Source organism: Gavialis gangeticus, unplaced genomic scaffold (genome assembly GCF_001723915.1).
Source record: "Gavialis gangeticus isolate Ggan-Ray unplaced genomic scaffold, GavGan_comp1, whole genome shotgun sequence".
Taxonomy (NCBI): domain Eukaryota; kingdom Metazoa; phylum Chordata; order Crocodylia; family Gavialidae; genus Gavialis; species Gavialis gangeticus.
This window is the reverse complement of record NW_017729033.1, coordinates 21525973-21541516: the sequence shown is the minus strand read 5'-3', so window position 1 is coordinate 21541516 and position 15544 is coordinate 21525973. Positions and strand designations below refer to the sequence as shown.

General features: G+C 48.8%; 1 protein-coding gene across 3 annotated transcripts in view; it reads left to right on the top strand.

Moving 5' to 3' along the window:
* MFSD10 (major facilitator superfamily domain containing 10) overlaps positions 1-14835 on the top strand; it is a 45085-nt gene extending 30250 nt beyond the window's left edge. For all 3 annotated transcript variants that reach the window (XM_019526419.1, XM_019526417.1, XM_019526420.1), the window contains 4 exons: positions 5517-5607; positions 8635-8682; positions 11033-11122; positions 13731-14835. In XM_019526419.1, coding sequence (XP_019381964.1) covers positions 5517-5607; positions 8635-8682; positions 11033-11122; positions 13731-13837 — 336 coding nt within the window. In that variant the 3' untranslated portion in view covers positions 13838-14835. The remainder of the gene's footprint in view (positions 1-5516; positions 5608-8634; positions 8683-11032; positions 11123-13730) is intronic.
* Positions 14836-15544: the final 709 nt, after the last annotated feature.

Sequence of the window (15544 nt, the reverse complement as noted above, 5' to 3'; positions counted from 1 at the left end):
CGTGCACCCTGCTCCCCTCGCTCCTGCTCCCCAACTGCCCTGTCATGAAGGGTTATATTTCAGTGCGTTCTGGAGTAGGTTAGTGGATTGAACACTGGTTGAGGAGGCAGGAACTCCTATAATCTCCTGTCCCTGACTCCCTTTGCGGCTTGGGCAAAACACTGTGAGGGATATGATCAAGTGTGAAACTTAGTCAATTTAAAGAAGGGTGGGTACCATACCAGCATCCAGTGGGGTTGTGGACTTTAAACACTCTCAGGGTATAAATAAATAGTAATCAGGGTCAGGTACTGCACATGCCCACAGGTCCCTTTGCCAGGATTTGTGATTTTTATAATCACATCTTCATGCTCTTAAAAAATCATTTTTTTTTTCTCAGGAAAATAAATGAGATATAGCACAACTTACTATATACAAAACACTGTCAAATCATAGAAAGTTGGGGTTGGAAGGGACCTCAGGAGGTCATCCTGCTCAAAGCAGGACCATCCTCAACTAGATCATCCCAGCCAAGACTTTATCTGGGTCTTAGAAGCATCTAAGGGTGGAGATTCCACCACCTCTCTGGGTAGCCTATTCTAGTGCTTTACTACCCTTCTAGTGAGAACTTTTTTTTCCAATATCTAACCTAAACTTCTCTTGCTGCAGCTTGAGACCATTGCTTCTTGTTCTGTCATCTGCCACCACTGAGAACAATCTAGCTCCATTCTCTTTGGAACCACCCTTCAGGTAGTTGGAGGTTGCTATTGAATCTTCCCTCAATCTTGTCTTTTCCAGACTGAGTAAATCCAGTTCCCTTAACCTCTTCTCATAAGCCACGTGTCCCAGTCCTCTAACCATTTTGCCCTCTGCTGGACTCTCTAATTTGTCCACATCCTTTCTGTAGTGGGGGGCCAAAACTGAACATGGTACTCCAGATGTGGCCTCACCAGTGTCAAATAAAGGGGAAGAATCACTTCCCTCAATCTGTTGGCAATGCTCCTACCAATGCAGCCCAGTATGCTGTTAGCCTTTTTGGCAACAAGGGCACACAGCTGGCTCATTCAGCTTGTTGTCCACTGTAACCCCCAGGTCCTTTTCTGCAGAGCTGTGGCTTAGCCAGTCAGCCCCCAGCCTGTTCCAAGTGTGGGATGGTTCTGTCCTAAGTGCAGGACTTTGCATTTGTCCTTATTGTATTTTCATGAGATTTCTTTTGGTTCAGTCCTCCAATTTGTTTAGGTCTCTCTGAATTCTCACCCTACCTCCAGTGTATCTACTACTCTACCCAGCTTGATGTCATCTGCAAACTTGCTGAGGGTGCCCTCCATCCCATCTTCCAGGTCCCTGATAAAGGACAGATTCCTGGGGCACTCCACTTGATACTGGCTGCCAACTAGACATTGAGCCATTGATCCCTTTGAGCCCAATGATCCAGCCAGCCTTCTGTCCACCTTACAATCCACTTATCCAACCCATACTTCCTTACTTTGCTTGCAAGAATGTTGTGGGAGACTGAATCAAAAGCCTTGCTAAAGTCAAGGTATGCCACATCCAGAGCCAGCATCTCATCATAGAAGGCAATCAGGATGGTCAGGCATGACTTGCCCTTGGTGAATCTATCCTGACTCTTCCTAGTTACCTTCTCCTCCAAGTGCTTAGAAATGGATTCCTTTAGGACCTGCTCCATGACTTTTCCAGGGACTGAAGTGAGGCTGACCTGTCTGCAGTTCTCTGGATCTTCCTTCTTCCATTTCTTAAAGATGGATACTATATTTGCCCTTTTCCAATTGTTTGGGACTTCTCCCAATTGTCACGAGTTTTCAAAGATAAGAGCCAGCAGCTCTTCAATCACATCAGCCAGCTCCCTCAGCACCCTCAGGCACACTGCATCTGGCTCTATGGGCTTGTACACATCCAACTTTTCGAAATAGTCCGTGACCCAGGGGTCAACAACCTGGCGCACATGCCAGAGCGTGACAGATGAAGGCATTTTGCTTGGCATGCAGGCTTCGGGGCGGATGGCAGGGAAGGGGCCAAGGCTGTGCTCCCACAAAGATCGGGCCCCTTGCAGCCCCCCAGCTATTTACCCCTGGCACACCAACATTTTACAAGCATCTTTGGCACCTCATCCAAAAACGTTGCTGACCCTGCTCTAACCTGTTCTTTTGCTATTGTTGGTTGCTCACCTCCTCCCCAAACTGTGCTGCTCAGTGCAGTAGTCTGGGAGCTGATCGTGCCTGTAAAGACTGAGGTGAAAAAGGCATTGAGCACTTCAGCCTTTTCCACATCATCTGTCACTGGGTTGCCTCCCCCATTCAGTAAGATACCCACACTTTCCCTGATCTTCCTGTTTTTGTTGACATACTTGAGTAAATACTTCTATATTCTTCCCTAGTCATTTGTCCAAGTTTTGACTTCTTGTAAGCTTCCTTTTTGTGTTTTAGCTCAGTGAAGAGTTCCCTGCTAAGCCAAGCTGAACTTCTGCCATATTTGCTAGTCTTCCTGTGCATCAGGATAGTTCATTTCTGTGCCATCAGTCAGGTGTTTTTAAAGTACAACCAGCTCTCCTGGACTCCTTTCCCCCTCAGAGTGACCTCTCAGGGGATCCTGCTAATCAGTTCCCTGAGCGAGTCGGAAGTCTGCTTTTCTGAAGTCCAGGGTCCTTACTGTGCTGCTCTCCTTCCTTCCTTCCTTTATCAGGATCCTGAACTCAATCATCACATGGTCACTGCTGTCCAATTTGCCATCCACTACTACATTCCCCACCAATTTTTCCATCCGCGAGCAGTAGATCAAAAAAAGCATTGTACCTGGGTGGCCTCTCCAACACTTGCACCAGGATTGAGGAGAGCACCACCTGAGCCCCTGTCCTTTCACCCTGGCATCCAGAGCCCTGTAGTCACTTTTGATCTGCTCATGGTCCACCCTCGCAATATCATTAGGCGCCTGTACATGAGCTCTGAGGCTGCTGCAATGTGCTGGAATTCCGGTGCATCAGAGCAGACTCAATTAATCAAGTGTGCTGGAGCGTGGCAATTGCCGTGCTCTAGCAGCCTTCTGCATTTTGCGTATCAGTGTCTCTGTGCTGAAAAGTGGTGGCAGGGGCACTTGAACTAAAGCCCATCAAATGAGCTTTAGTTCAAGTGCCCCTACCGCCATTTTCAAGCAATGGGGCGCTGACGTAGGAGATGCGGTGGCATTTTCGTTACAGCAGCTCTTGGAGCCGTTCTAATTCCAGTGCTGCCCTCCCCATCCTTGGAGCATATTTAAAAGTGCCCATTTGTGCCCTCATGGATGAGCATGGGGTAGTCGTCAGAGGGTTGGATGAATCTCAGTAATCCTTCTGTGACTTCTAGGCTCTGGACTCCAGGAAAGCAGCAGACTTCCTAAAACAACAGGTCAGGCTGGAAGACAGATGACTCTGCCCTGCAGAAGAGTCTCAAACCACCACTACCCATCACTTCCTCTTGGTGGCAGTGGTCTTGATCCTCCCAACTGTGGGAATCCCTGGCCTGGCCTGGCCTGGCTTCTTTTACCACAGAGTCTCTTGGTAGGGCCCCGTGTCTGTTCTCCAGGAAAACTGCTGCAGTCGGGATGAAGACTTCTGCTTGCTGCCAGTGCTCACAAGCTTCCACCTTCCTGGGAGTCCATGTCCTCTTCCTCCTCTAGTGCCACCTATGAATTGTGTAAATTAAAGTGGGGGAGGTGGGAAGGAGACAAAATCCTTCTCATTTCCTTCAGTTTGAGATTTTTCAGAACTCTGGAATAATTACAGGAAACAAAAAATTCAGACAAGAGTGGGGGTTAGCTATTAAAATGTGTTTCTTTGCCTCTGTTATTCCATCTATAAAATAGGACTGATGTGAGTTACATATCAGCCAGATGGGTTGGGGATGTGATGCCTGTTTTTGGAGCCAGAGACATGCTCCTCATTCACATTCCAGCATGTAAAATGAGACAAAACAGTTTTTTTCAGTGTTTCTGGAATCCATGCTTTTCACTGGACATGTTCTTCCTGTCCCGAGTCACCTCTTTGCATTGCTGCTCAGTGATATGGTACAGGCTCAGCCTGTTAAGCCACTGTCAATTTATTCTGTGTAATTTCCAGGTCAGTGTTGTGTGGACTCATGACAGGGTAGGAGGATTAACAAGCTTCAGTGCAGTTTGCTTTTCTTAAATTTGATCTCTGCAGGGGAAACCAAGTCCATAGAGTTCCCTGATTTAAAAAAAAAAAAAAAAGGAACCTCCCCCTCCCCCCAGCGGTTTATTTTGTGTAGGAGAGGGGAGCACCCTTCACAAAAGCACAAGGAGTCAAGTTTGACTCTGTCTGTGTGACTGTTAATGTTGCATGTCTGTACAGCTCTCCTCTACCCCAGGGATAGGTGGCCTTTTCGTGCTGTGGCCAGAACATGTCAGAGGAGGGCCGGTAGATCTGGCCTGCTGCCATAGGCTGCTGACCCCTGCTGTACACAGACTCCCCCTCCCCATCTTGTTTTCTGCCTTTCCAGCTGCGATCACCTCCAGGTCCCCACAGCATATAGGTGAAGCAGCATATGGTTTGTTAATCTTTATGCCCATTCATGCGAATGCAGGGCTGGAAAGGCCTTCCTGGGCCACTGAGTCCACTCCCCTTTGGTCACAGGCAATAGTTAACCAAAGGAATCCCCCAAATGACCTCTGCAAAGCCTGGCTCATAATTACTTGGAGTAAGATCAGAAATGCCAAGAGCACCTTCCAACATACTGTAGGTAAAAGCAAGGGAGACAAGGGCACTATCAATGCAGCCACTGGGAAGTACTTGGTCAAAAAAGCCTAAGAAAAAGAGCAGGCCTCTGGGGGGGGGTAGACTTGTCGTGTCTCTTTGTGCACAGTAACCTCTCCTCCCTGCACTGCGTAGGACACCTGTTGGCTGCATTGGGCGCGCTCGAGATATTAACTGGCTGGCTCCGGTGGGAATTTTGCTTTCGTCCGAGGTAACCCTGGTGTGAATACGGATTCTGTGGTTCCTCTCTCGCACAGTGAGAACAGCAGTTTGTTCATGGCTAACTTTAAACAAGAAACAGTTGGAAGAAATTAAAGTTCTCCTCTGGGAGTCACATGGTGGATCTTGGCTCCAATATTTTGTTCTCTAGCAAACCATGTAGCATCTGTTTTGGGGGTGGGGGAGGGGAGAGCACAGTGCAGGAGCTGAGATCCTCTTGACAGCAGGGACAGGCGGGTGTTGTCTGGCGTTCTGTACCTCGAGATAGGCGGTGTTTATGCAACCTCAGTATTCTCCAGTTCTCTCCTTCTGCCTCAGCATTGGAGTTGCTGATTTTTTCCTGCTGGTGGAGGGGGTGAAGCCTCTCACCAAATCGGTCAGTGCTGCCAGGAGGAAGTGGATGAGGCATCTCCCTTTTTACTCAGGCCACCAACCCCCTGCCAAGCCAAGAGCTCAGCGTTCTCCCCTACCACTTCTCTAGAGACTAGAAAATCTAGCACTAGGCACTTCTAATAACTATGGCTTTAGCAATCATCACGATGCATCCTTTTTGCAGGCCCTAATGCTACTGATTCCAGCTTTCTTGTTAATCGGATGGGCTCCTAATGTGATCGTGCTGAGTATTGGACTATTGCTGTACTCTTTTGGTGAGTTGTTCAAGCACAGAAACCTGTGGGGCAAACCCACTTCACAGATTTCTTCACCCCTACTGAATATACATTTTGGGCTTTATAGAATTGATCCTAGAAGTTGACTTCCTTGCTTAAAAAAACCTGGAAGGAATTGGAACTCTGGGTGTTTTTTGATGCTACTTGTATCTCTGGATGTTGCCATGGTGATGTTTGGAAATGTCACCAGTGCTTATATCGTCAGTTTATAGGGCAGCGTTCAGATTCTGTGCCCTCTCCCCCCGAGGACCTAATGGCAAAGTGTTTATTAAGTAAAAGTACTCAACTGCTGCTTTTCAGAGCTGCATTATTCATTGCAGCATGGACACCAGGTTGAGGATCCCTTATAACTTGGAGGTGAAGCATGGAGTAGCTGTAAGGGTACAAGTGAGAGGTCCTGCATAAGAACACTGATTAATGTTACAACGTAGCCAAGGGAGGGCTCATTTGACTGTATAGTTTTGTGTTCTCTTGCCCCAAGTATGGGAGAGGGGAAAACTTTGAGCAGTTTAGAAAGAAGCATGTGTAGGTGTGTGTACATGCAAGTACACATGTGGGTCTGCTTTTATTATTTATTTATGCCCCCACACATGCATTTATGCCCCCACACACACATACCACATCCCCCAAATAAGATGTGTCCATTAGTTTGGGAAAGGAGACTGAAGGGGAAAAAAAAAGATCTTTCCAGTTGTGGCTGGATCCTGACCATATGGGACTCTGACCACATGACTGAATCCTGGCCCTTGCTGCTTGGCCAAAAAAAGCCAGTTCTAGCCCTCTCACAGTCATTAATTGGCAGCAGCTTTTGGCTGCTCAGAAAAAAGCTGCTGCCAACTCAATAGTGGCTGTAAAAGGATTAAAACTAACTGATACTGAACAGTGCACTGCCCCTGCCTCTCCTTCCCAGGCTGGGGGAGAAGGACGCTCCCAGCAGCCACTGCAGCAGCCCTATGCAAAGAAGTTAGTTCTCCTACTTAAGACACAGATCACGATTTTGCAGGGCTGTTTTTTCTGAAAAAGGTGCGTCTGCTATGTGACTGTGCTTGTATGTATATAACCACGTGTGTAACTATATGTATATATTTATGTGTATATATAACATATATGAAGGCAAGCAATTTCCACAACTTTAGGCCTTCAGAAAGCATTTAAGCATGAACTTATACTTTTCTGAGTAGAAATGGGATCTTTTAAAATGTTATTTGCTTTAAGGTGAGGCCATGTGGCAATGTGCCTGGCCAGGACTGGGTGGTGGAGGGGTGCACATTAGGCCTATGCGAATAGGGAAGTATTCAATTTGGATTTGGCTGATTCAGAGGACAGTGATTTGATTCAGTGATTCGAATCACTGTCCCCATTCGATTTGGCTGAATCAGAATTGGAGATTTGGTGCTGATTCAGAGTGGCTGGGGAGAGTCAGGCACAGCCAGGCAGTTGCAGGTTCTCTCATGGCTCCTCTGGTTGTGCCTGCCTCTCCCCGGGCGGGGGGGAACCACAGGAGAAGCCCCCATGGCTGCCTTGCTCAGCCATATCCCCTGCCAAGCCCCAGCCTAGTTCTGGCACTTTAAAAAAATAAATAACTAAATAAATAAAAGCCCCTCACTCACTGGCTCTGGCAGTGAGGATCAGGGCCTCTGAGGGCTTGTGGAAGAACCCCCCCTGTGCAGTGGGGTGCAGCAGGGATTACTGTCCCCCCCCAGCACCCACGGGAGCAGGGGTGGCTTCAGCAGTCACCCAGAGCCCAGCACTGCTCAGCCCTAGCTCCCAGATGGGTGCAGCAGAGCGCCACGCACTGTGCCATGGGGCAGCTGCTGTGCGGGTGCCAGGCAGGGGGTGGGGGGAGGCGATCCCCACTACCCCACGCTGCATTGTGGGGCTCTGCCACAAGCCCTCTGAGGCCCCTATTGCTGCTGCCAGAGCCAGTGAGTATGGGGCTTTTTTAAGTGCCGGGAGGCTGGGGCTGGGCAGCACAGCCATGGGGGCTTCCCCCACGGCTCCCCCGACCAGGCAGAGGTAGGCACAGACAGAGGAGCCACGGGAGAACCTGCAGCTGCCCAGCTGTTCCTGCATCTCCCCGGCCGAGCTGAATCTCCAAATCTTTTCCAAATCAATTCAGAGGCTTCTGATTCAATTTGGACCTTTTAATAGGTCTCCCCATTCGAATCAGGTTCAGAGGTTTGGCCGCCGAATCAGGCCAGATCTCCTATGAATTGAATCAGTGACTGAAGCTTTGCACAGCCCTAGTACACATGTGCAGATTATTTAAGTGGTTAAGCCCAAATCTTATCTATAAATTGAGCTGCTTGAAAATTAAATCATCCAAGTCTATTGAGCAAGGCCAAGCTTGCGCCATCTGACAGTTTTCCTTCTTGCCGAAGGAAGGCTGATTTTTTTTTGTAGCAGTTTCTTGAGAGAAACGTGCTCTATTTCAGTAAGAAAGCAGTTGTCACTGACAAATCTTGGCTCGTGTGTGTTAACTTCCTTAGCCTTGGCATCTGCAGACTGTATTGCAGAACAACACAGTGCTTTTATCCACCTACTCCACCCGTATTTTAATCTTTTGTATCTCTGAGGACACTTTCCAGTTCTGTGCGTGGCTGTTTTACTCAGACATGTGACCCATGAACGATTCCCTCCCCCACTACCTGACAAGAAGACGGAGATCTGGAAAACTCCCATTTAATGGAACAGAATGTAACTGACCCATCTACTCCCTTCCCCTGCACTCTGGGGGAGAGAAATTTTAATGTAAAACAGCTGCTGAACACTCAAAGCCCTTATGGCTCCAAGGCTTGTTTGTGCAGGTTGGCTTTAAGGAGGTGTTTTTATTATTAAACTAAATCAAACCTTATGATTCATTGTTGGTAGAATGCCCTAAGGCTCGGCATTTTTCTGTGCAGCAGTAACCCGTTGGGCTGCATTCCTGGTTGTTTCTCTCCTGGCTATTTTTGCGCTTTCTGCTGCTCCGTGATAATTCTAACCTGCTTTTACTGATTTTTCTAGCGGCTGCTATCGTTGTTCCGTGCTTGTCAGCAGTGGTGTCAGGCTACGGTGAGTGTCTCACTGGGTATTATGCTTGTCTGCATGAAACTAAATTAAACCAAAGCCATGTTTTAAAGAAATACTCACTTCTACTTGAGAGGTTTTGGTGAAGCAGCAATAGACGTTTCAGGCAAGAACTGCCCTTTCAGAGCAGAGGCAAGGTTGCCTTTCCAGTTCCGCCTGATGACAACCCACCAAAAAAAAACACCTGTGCCCACCTCTGAGCACCCTCAAGGGAAATCAGAAATGCTCTCAATTAAAAGTAAAGCCAGTCAGCAGATCCTCTGTGTTGACAGGCTGCACTGTTGTCATGGAGTGGCCCAGGCCTGGATTGTACAGATTTCCCTTGCTTTATGTGGTACATGCATTCCTGCAAAACTGTACATAACTCAAATTTGCATAAAGGGAACCCACTTTACAAAGTAACAACTAGGGACACGTTCCAAGACCTCGACTGCATCGGCAGCAGGTAAGTCTCTTGGGGCTGGGGGCTGCACTGGGCTCTTCCCAGTGTGGGGGCTGGGCCGGGTTGCACTTGGGGTGGGCGGTGGTGCTGGAGGTGGGGGCCTGCAGCCATCCAAAAATTTTCTGTAGCACCGCCCCCCCCCCCCCACTTCCCAGCGCTACCACTGCCTGCCCCAAGCACGGTGCGGCCCAACCCCTACCAGGAACAGCCTGGCCCCAGGGGCTGGGGTGAGTGGGGCCTCGATCTGCCTCCACCCCCAGGGGTGAGGGAGGGAGTGGGGCTGCGGCTGGGGCAGAGGCAGGTGCTGCACAGCTGGGTCAGGGCGCAGCTCCTGCTGCTATGGACTGCGGCCAGGGGCAGTGCCAGGCTCTTCCTGGTGGAGGGGGTTGGGCTGCGTTGGGCTCAAGGTAGGTGTCAGCGGCACTGGGAGGGAGGTTTTGGGGGACTGTGGTGAATTTTGGGGTGGTTGCAGCCCCCCCAGCACTGCTGCCGCCCATCCCAAGCGCAGTCTGGCCCAGCTCCCTACCAGGAAGAGCCTGACATTGTTCCTGGCCCCAGCCCACAGCAGCAGCCCGTAGCAGCAGGAGCCACACCCCATGCTCTGCCCCGGCTGTGCAGCACCTGCCCCAGCTCCTGTCCCACTCCCTCCCTCACATGGTGGGGGGGGGCAGATAGAGGCCCCACTCACCTCAGCCCCTGCTCCTGCCTATGCCCTACTACCTCCCTCACCACTAGGGTCTCAATCTGCCCCTCTGCCCACAGCCCTTTTCCCTTCCCCTGCCCATTTACCTACTGCCAATCGCATAACAGTAAATTTACCTCTTATAACAAATTTTGGGTATAAAAAGGTCATTGCATAAGAGCAAATTCACATATACAGACCTGCATAAAGCGATGGAAACCTGTATTAGTAAGTTTTAGGATAGTGCTGTTCGATGCTAATAATGAATATGCATACCCAGAGAGATCCCATCCTTTGATCACTTCCTCAAAACTCGCCACCCTTGCCTTGGAAGGGAGAAGATACCCTGCATTCCAGACTAGACCCTCTTGGCATAGAAAGCACAGAGCAATTCTGCCTACTCCTGCTGCAGGCAAATCATCAGCACTTACTGAGCAGTGGTGATGTCTAACGATCAGTAAACCATCTACACCCATTGTCATGAGATCCTGTCTCTATATCAATGGCACAGTTACTAAATGCTTCCTAAACCTGCTCCTAAAGAAACTTATAGCATCTGGGTTCCTTCTTCATTCACTCACTCCCACTTCCTGTACAAACATAACCAAAAGGGAAGGTCAGGAAGGGGACGTTACAAAGCACAAGGAAATCGAGGGCCTCACAACAGCCTCCTGAAGGAGAGGAACTTGCTGGCTTCAGGTATTCACCATCTCAGCGCGAGAAAGATGGGTCCAAGGTTGAGGCTGTTTGTTTCAAAAGGCAATTATGCAAAATACACAAAGAAAACACAGCTATTGTACCCTACACTGAAAGACTGATTTCTTGGCTTGCTCCCCATCCAGTACCATTTCCAGTATTGGTAAGGGTTGCTAAGGAATAGCACTTGCCACTGCTGTGTCTAAATCAGTTAAGAATCATTTAAAAGATTGAAAAATTCTTCCAGCAACAAGAACAGAAAGCAGCTGTTTAAAATCATCGTTGCATCATGTAGAGCAGTTCATTTGTTTGGCTTTTGCAGTGAGCTGATGAGCAAGCCCTCTCAGTAAGCACTTGTATTTCTGCTTCTCAACGAAGGAGTCGTGTTCACTGCCTGTTCAGTGGAAAGCAGAGCTGCCAAGGCAGCGGACTGGTTGGGAGGTGGGGGGAGGGGAAGGAGGTGTGCACAAAACCAACCCAGAAGCACTAACTGGTGCTGAACTTTGCCTCCCCAGGCTCGGCCAGCCAGAAAGGGAGAGTGATGGGAATCCTGAGGAGTCTGGGTGCCCTGGCAAGATCTGTAGGACCAATTGTATCAGCAACAGGTGGGTCGCTGCTGCTTTACACTGACACTTGACAGCATGAACCTCTCAGCTCTTCAGCCTCTTAGCTACCAGACTGGGGAAAGCAGACATTTTTGTGACCAGCAAACCCATAGCATTCCCAAGGGCTGGATGTCACAGGGAGGGCAGCTTTCACTGACATCCAGCACAGCTATTCATGATATGCGAGGATATTTTATTAGCCTGTTTTTCTGAAGTTCCTGTAGTTTCAGCAGTTTCTGCTGATCTCCATGTGAGTGCCAGACACTGAAGCAAGGTTCTGGACCTTGTGCACTGCCTCGTCCAAAGGCTCCTGCTACCAAGAGAAACAGAACTGTACTGTGTTGATGACGTGATGCTCTGCCAAGGGGCTGTGCTGGACTGCAGCACATTTACCCCAGGGAGTGAGGAAAGAGCTGTTTGTTCTAAGGGCAGAATGCATCTTGTCATCCTTCAGCACTGGCTCTCTCCAGTACCGCAGAAACAAAAATCAAAAGGAAAGCATGCTCTAATAGGAGAACAGACAGGACAGCAGCAGATAGGGCAGGGAGTAAAAAGCAAAAGAGATCAGGCAGGGAGCACAGGGCTCCGAGGAGAAAGGAGAGCAGCAAATCGGACAGGGGAATGGCATTGGAGTGGCACTTGAGGAGGTGGGGGCTAATCTGGCTTGCCAACCAAAAAGGTTTGCTGCCTTTGCCCCAACTGCTCTAGTCCCTGGATCAGTTTCCTTTGGAATGAAAGTCCTGCCATACTTGCACAAGGCGGCAGATACTGGGACAACAGGCCTAAAATATCTACAGAGTGAAAATCAGTCTACAACACTGCAAGGATGTTGGGAGTAAGGATGTCAAGCAAGGTAGAGCACCTGAGCGGGGTTTAAACATAGGCAATGACCAGAGGAAGACTGGAGAGAGGCAGTGAGGATACAGGGGTGCCAAGGCAAGACATGCAGTCTGCTGGGGGAGAGCAAATGCCAGGTGCTGTCAGTGCAGCCATGAGGAGCTACTGTTATGTTGCAACAAAAAGAGTGAACAATATATTAGCTTTATTTAGGTTTAGGGATGGTAGGTCTATCAGGCTATAAGACATAATGGTTGAGGATACCACTTACTGCTGGTGACTGCAAGGGTCTGATAGGAGATGGCTCACTCCACATGCCAGACCTTTTGCTCTGCCTTGACAGAATCTGCTGCTTGCCGCAGTCAAGAGACAGGATACCGAGCTAGATGGACCTTCGGTCGGATGAAGCTTAGCTCGTCTTATTGCAAGTAAACCCAGGAAAGGGAAAGGGACTAAGATGTAGAAAAGCAGTGAGGATTTTGGACAGAGCAAAACCTTCCTTGAGATGAGTCCACTTGTTCTGAGTAACCAGCTGAGGCCTGGCTGAGCAGGACCTTGTCTGCAGCACTGAGCATTGAGCAGACAGACACCTTACCCTACTGGCACAGCTCTGAGCTTCTCCGGTAGCTCGGTTGCCTATTTGTGTTCTTCTGCTGGGAATTGTTACTTCATGTGTCGGAGGCAGAAGGACAAAGATGGCATGTTGGCCAAGGTTGGGAGCCTGCAGCTTTCCACCTCCTCCTACACCCACAGGAACAGCATACGAAGCTTCCTGGTCTTGAGTGTTTGTGCGAGTGCTGGGTGGGGTGGAGAAGCCAGTGCTGGCTGGATCCAGACCAGCAGTGTGATGCGACACATACAGACAGACTTACTTTAAAGCAGGGGTGCTCAATCCCCAGCCCACAGGCCACATGTGGCCTGTAGAGCCATGGCATCCAGCCCATGCAGCTCCCCACAAGTCAGGAAATTTGGTGGTGGAGGAGCAGAGGTAGGTAATATGGTCACCACTCTCCACTGCCAAAATCCCAAGCCCCACACAGTGGGGTGGGGACCAGGCCATGCCCCCTCCCATCTCTGAGATGGGCCTCACCCTATTTCCCTTACATGGCCAGATTGGGCCCTGCCACAGTGTCCTGCATGTGGGATTGAGCCCACTGGCTGGATCATGGATAGACTGAGCATCATTCATCTGGCCTAAGGGAGAAAAATGTTTGGATACCCCTGCTTTAAAGTGTTGTACAATCGGGCAGGAAGGAGGCTGTATTCTTGAGGGCTGGGCTGCTTCTACTTGGCCCCTTGAGCCTGCTGCTCCCTTCTTTCTTCCTCAGCGTTGTCTTCTCCCTCTCCCTCCTCCCCACTGTGTTCCTTCTGCCTGCTGTCCAAAACCAAGGGCCTGTGAAGTGCAGAGCAGCTAAGACAGCTCCACCTGGGAAATTAAACTATTGGAGTTAAATGTGAATAAGGTAACATAAGGGGGGTTGGGGAGAGGGTGTGGGCAGCAGTGCCTGTCTGCTGAGCAGCAGGGTGGTCTCTTGTCAAGACCTACCCCTGAAAGTCCAGTCTGTTTAGATCCTGGAATGCAGACAAGCCTTCTGATAGCACGAGGCCTCTGCTGATTTTAGCCAGCGGCTGCATATAGGACAAGGAGTTGTGGGTGCCAGGACATGTAGCTGTCCGCTCACCCAGACTATGCACGTGGACCGAGCTATATCGAGTCCACGAAGGATGTCACTGACTTAGTCACTGAAAAAAAGTGTTGTTTTCTTTTCAGTTTATTGGCTGGCAGGAGCAGAGGTTTGCTTCACTGTTTGTGCAGGCTTCTTCCTGCTCCCCTTCCTGCTTCTTGGCTGGATGAAACAGCAAACAAAGAAGGAGTAGCTAATGTGAGGAGCAACCTGATGGCTACTGCAGCACTGCCACCATGTTCCCAGCAACTCCAGGCACAGGGTAACGGCAGCTGGCAAGAAGCAATTCCTATTTGAGGAGGGTTTCTGGAAGGGAATGCCACTTCTACTGTGCAGTCCCCACCAGCATTCGCACCAGCACAGCATCGCTCCAATTTCTTATCTCATCTCCAAAGTGTTCTTCACAATACAGCCCGTCAGCTGGTTCAGCTGGCTCTGAGAACAGACGCATGCTGTACTCTGGCCAGCTAGGATGGTGACATCATACCATGGCTGGTTAAACGCATATTTATGGGTAGAAAAATCATACTGCTTAGTATGCTCTGAGACCTGCAGCACAACTTGTGCTGGATATAGAAACCATGTGGGTTATGTACAATTTCCATCCAGACACAACAAGTGAAATACCATCATGCCATGTGATCATGAACACAGTATACCAATTTTTTTTTTTAAACATATACTCTCTTTGTAAGTTTCATTTAAAACACTAACAGCTCATCCTAACAGTCTGGCAAAACCTGCAGTCCAGAGGAGGGTAAGGGGTAGGTTACTGGCCAAGAAGTAATTCACCCAGATTAGGTCCTGATGAGGAAATAGATCATCTTTCTTTTTATTTATCTTTCATACTTACTTTGCCAGAAATGTTTGCACTGCCCCCTTCAGTTACCAGTAGCCTGTGGGATGTATTAGGGGCAAGAGCTGGTCTCTCTTAAAATATGTACCTGTTGCCTTAAACTCTTAATATTAAAAATAGCAGCTTATGATTTGTAAGCCCTTCTAGCAAGGGCACATTCTGTTGTCTCAACACTGTGTTTACAGCCTTGACAAAGGATCGTGAGCAAGTAGGTGCCCTCATTTTTATATGCAATATAGTTGGAAAATGTATTTAGCTACTTTTTATACTTGTTATCAGTTGTCACAAGATTTTGAAAGCTACACTGTTGTTTTGCATTAAACAGTCACATTGTGCCTTTGTCTGCTGCAGTTCAGGTACACAGGAACAGTGAACATCACTAGGGTAATTGGGGAGGGAGGAGGAAACCAGGGCAGCAGCCCTAGGTGTTGATTTGGGGGTGGGGGGCAGAAAATTAACAGCCACTGGTACCAGCCAGGAGCAACCACTGGGCAGCTCTGTGAGTAGCACGTGGGGCAATGGTCACTTTTGTTATGGTTGGTCCCTGACCTACTTCAGGTCCTAACATCATGCTGATGGCACTCTGCTCAGGATAGTAGATGCTCTCTACTTAGCTTCACCTTGCTTGTGATAGACCGAGTCCTCTCCTAAAGGAGGCAGCCTCCAGGAATCCAACCATTCCTCTTACATAAATCAGCCTCAAAAAGATCAGTTAGGGGCTATCACTGCAAAACTTCCCCTGCCTACAAGCATGAGTGTGAAGAACCATGCTTCCTGACATAGTACATAGACTTCAAAGTAGGAATTAGCATCCTGTTAGCTACTTTAATTTTTCAAGTAGGTCAAAACTTGCAGAATAAATCAACAAGCCAGAAAGAGTCTCAAATGGTCAGGTTTGTTTTCTATCTTACTTGCTCCCACCAACTATAGACCTATGAGTGGATGCCTCTCTCATCTTCCTTTTCACTTGTGCTGCTGAGAAAAAAAATATTGCACTGGCAGGGAGATAGACTCTATCAGAGAAATTCAGACCCCCCCCCCCCC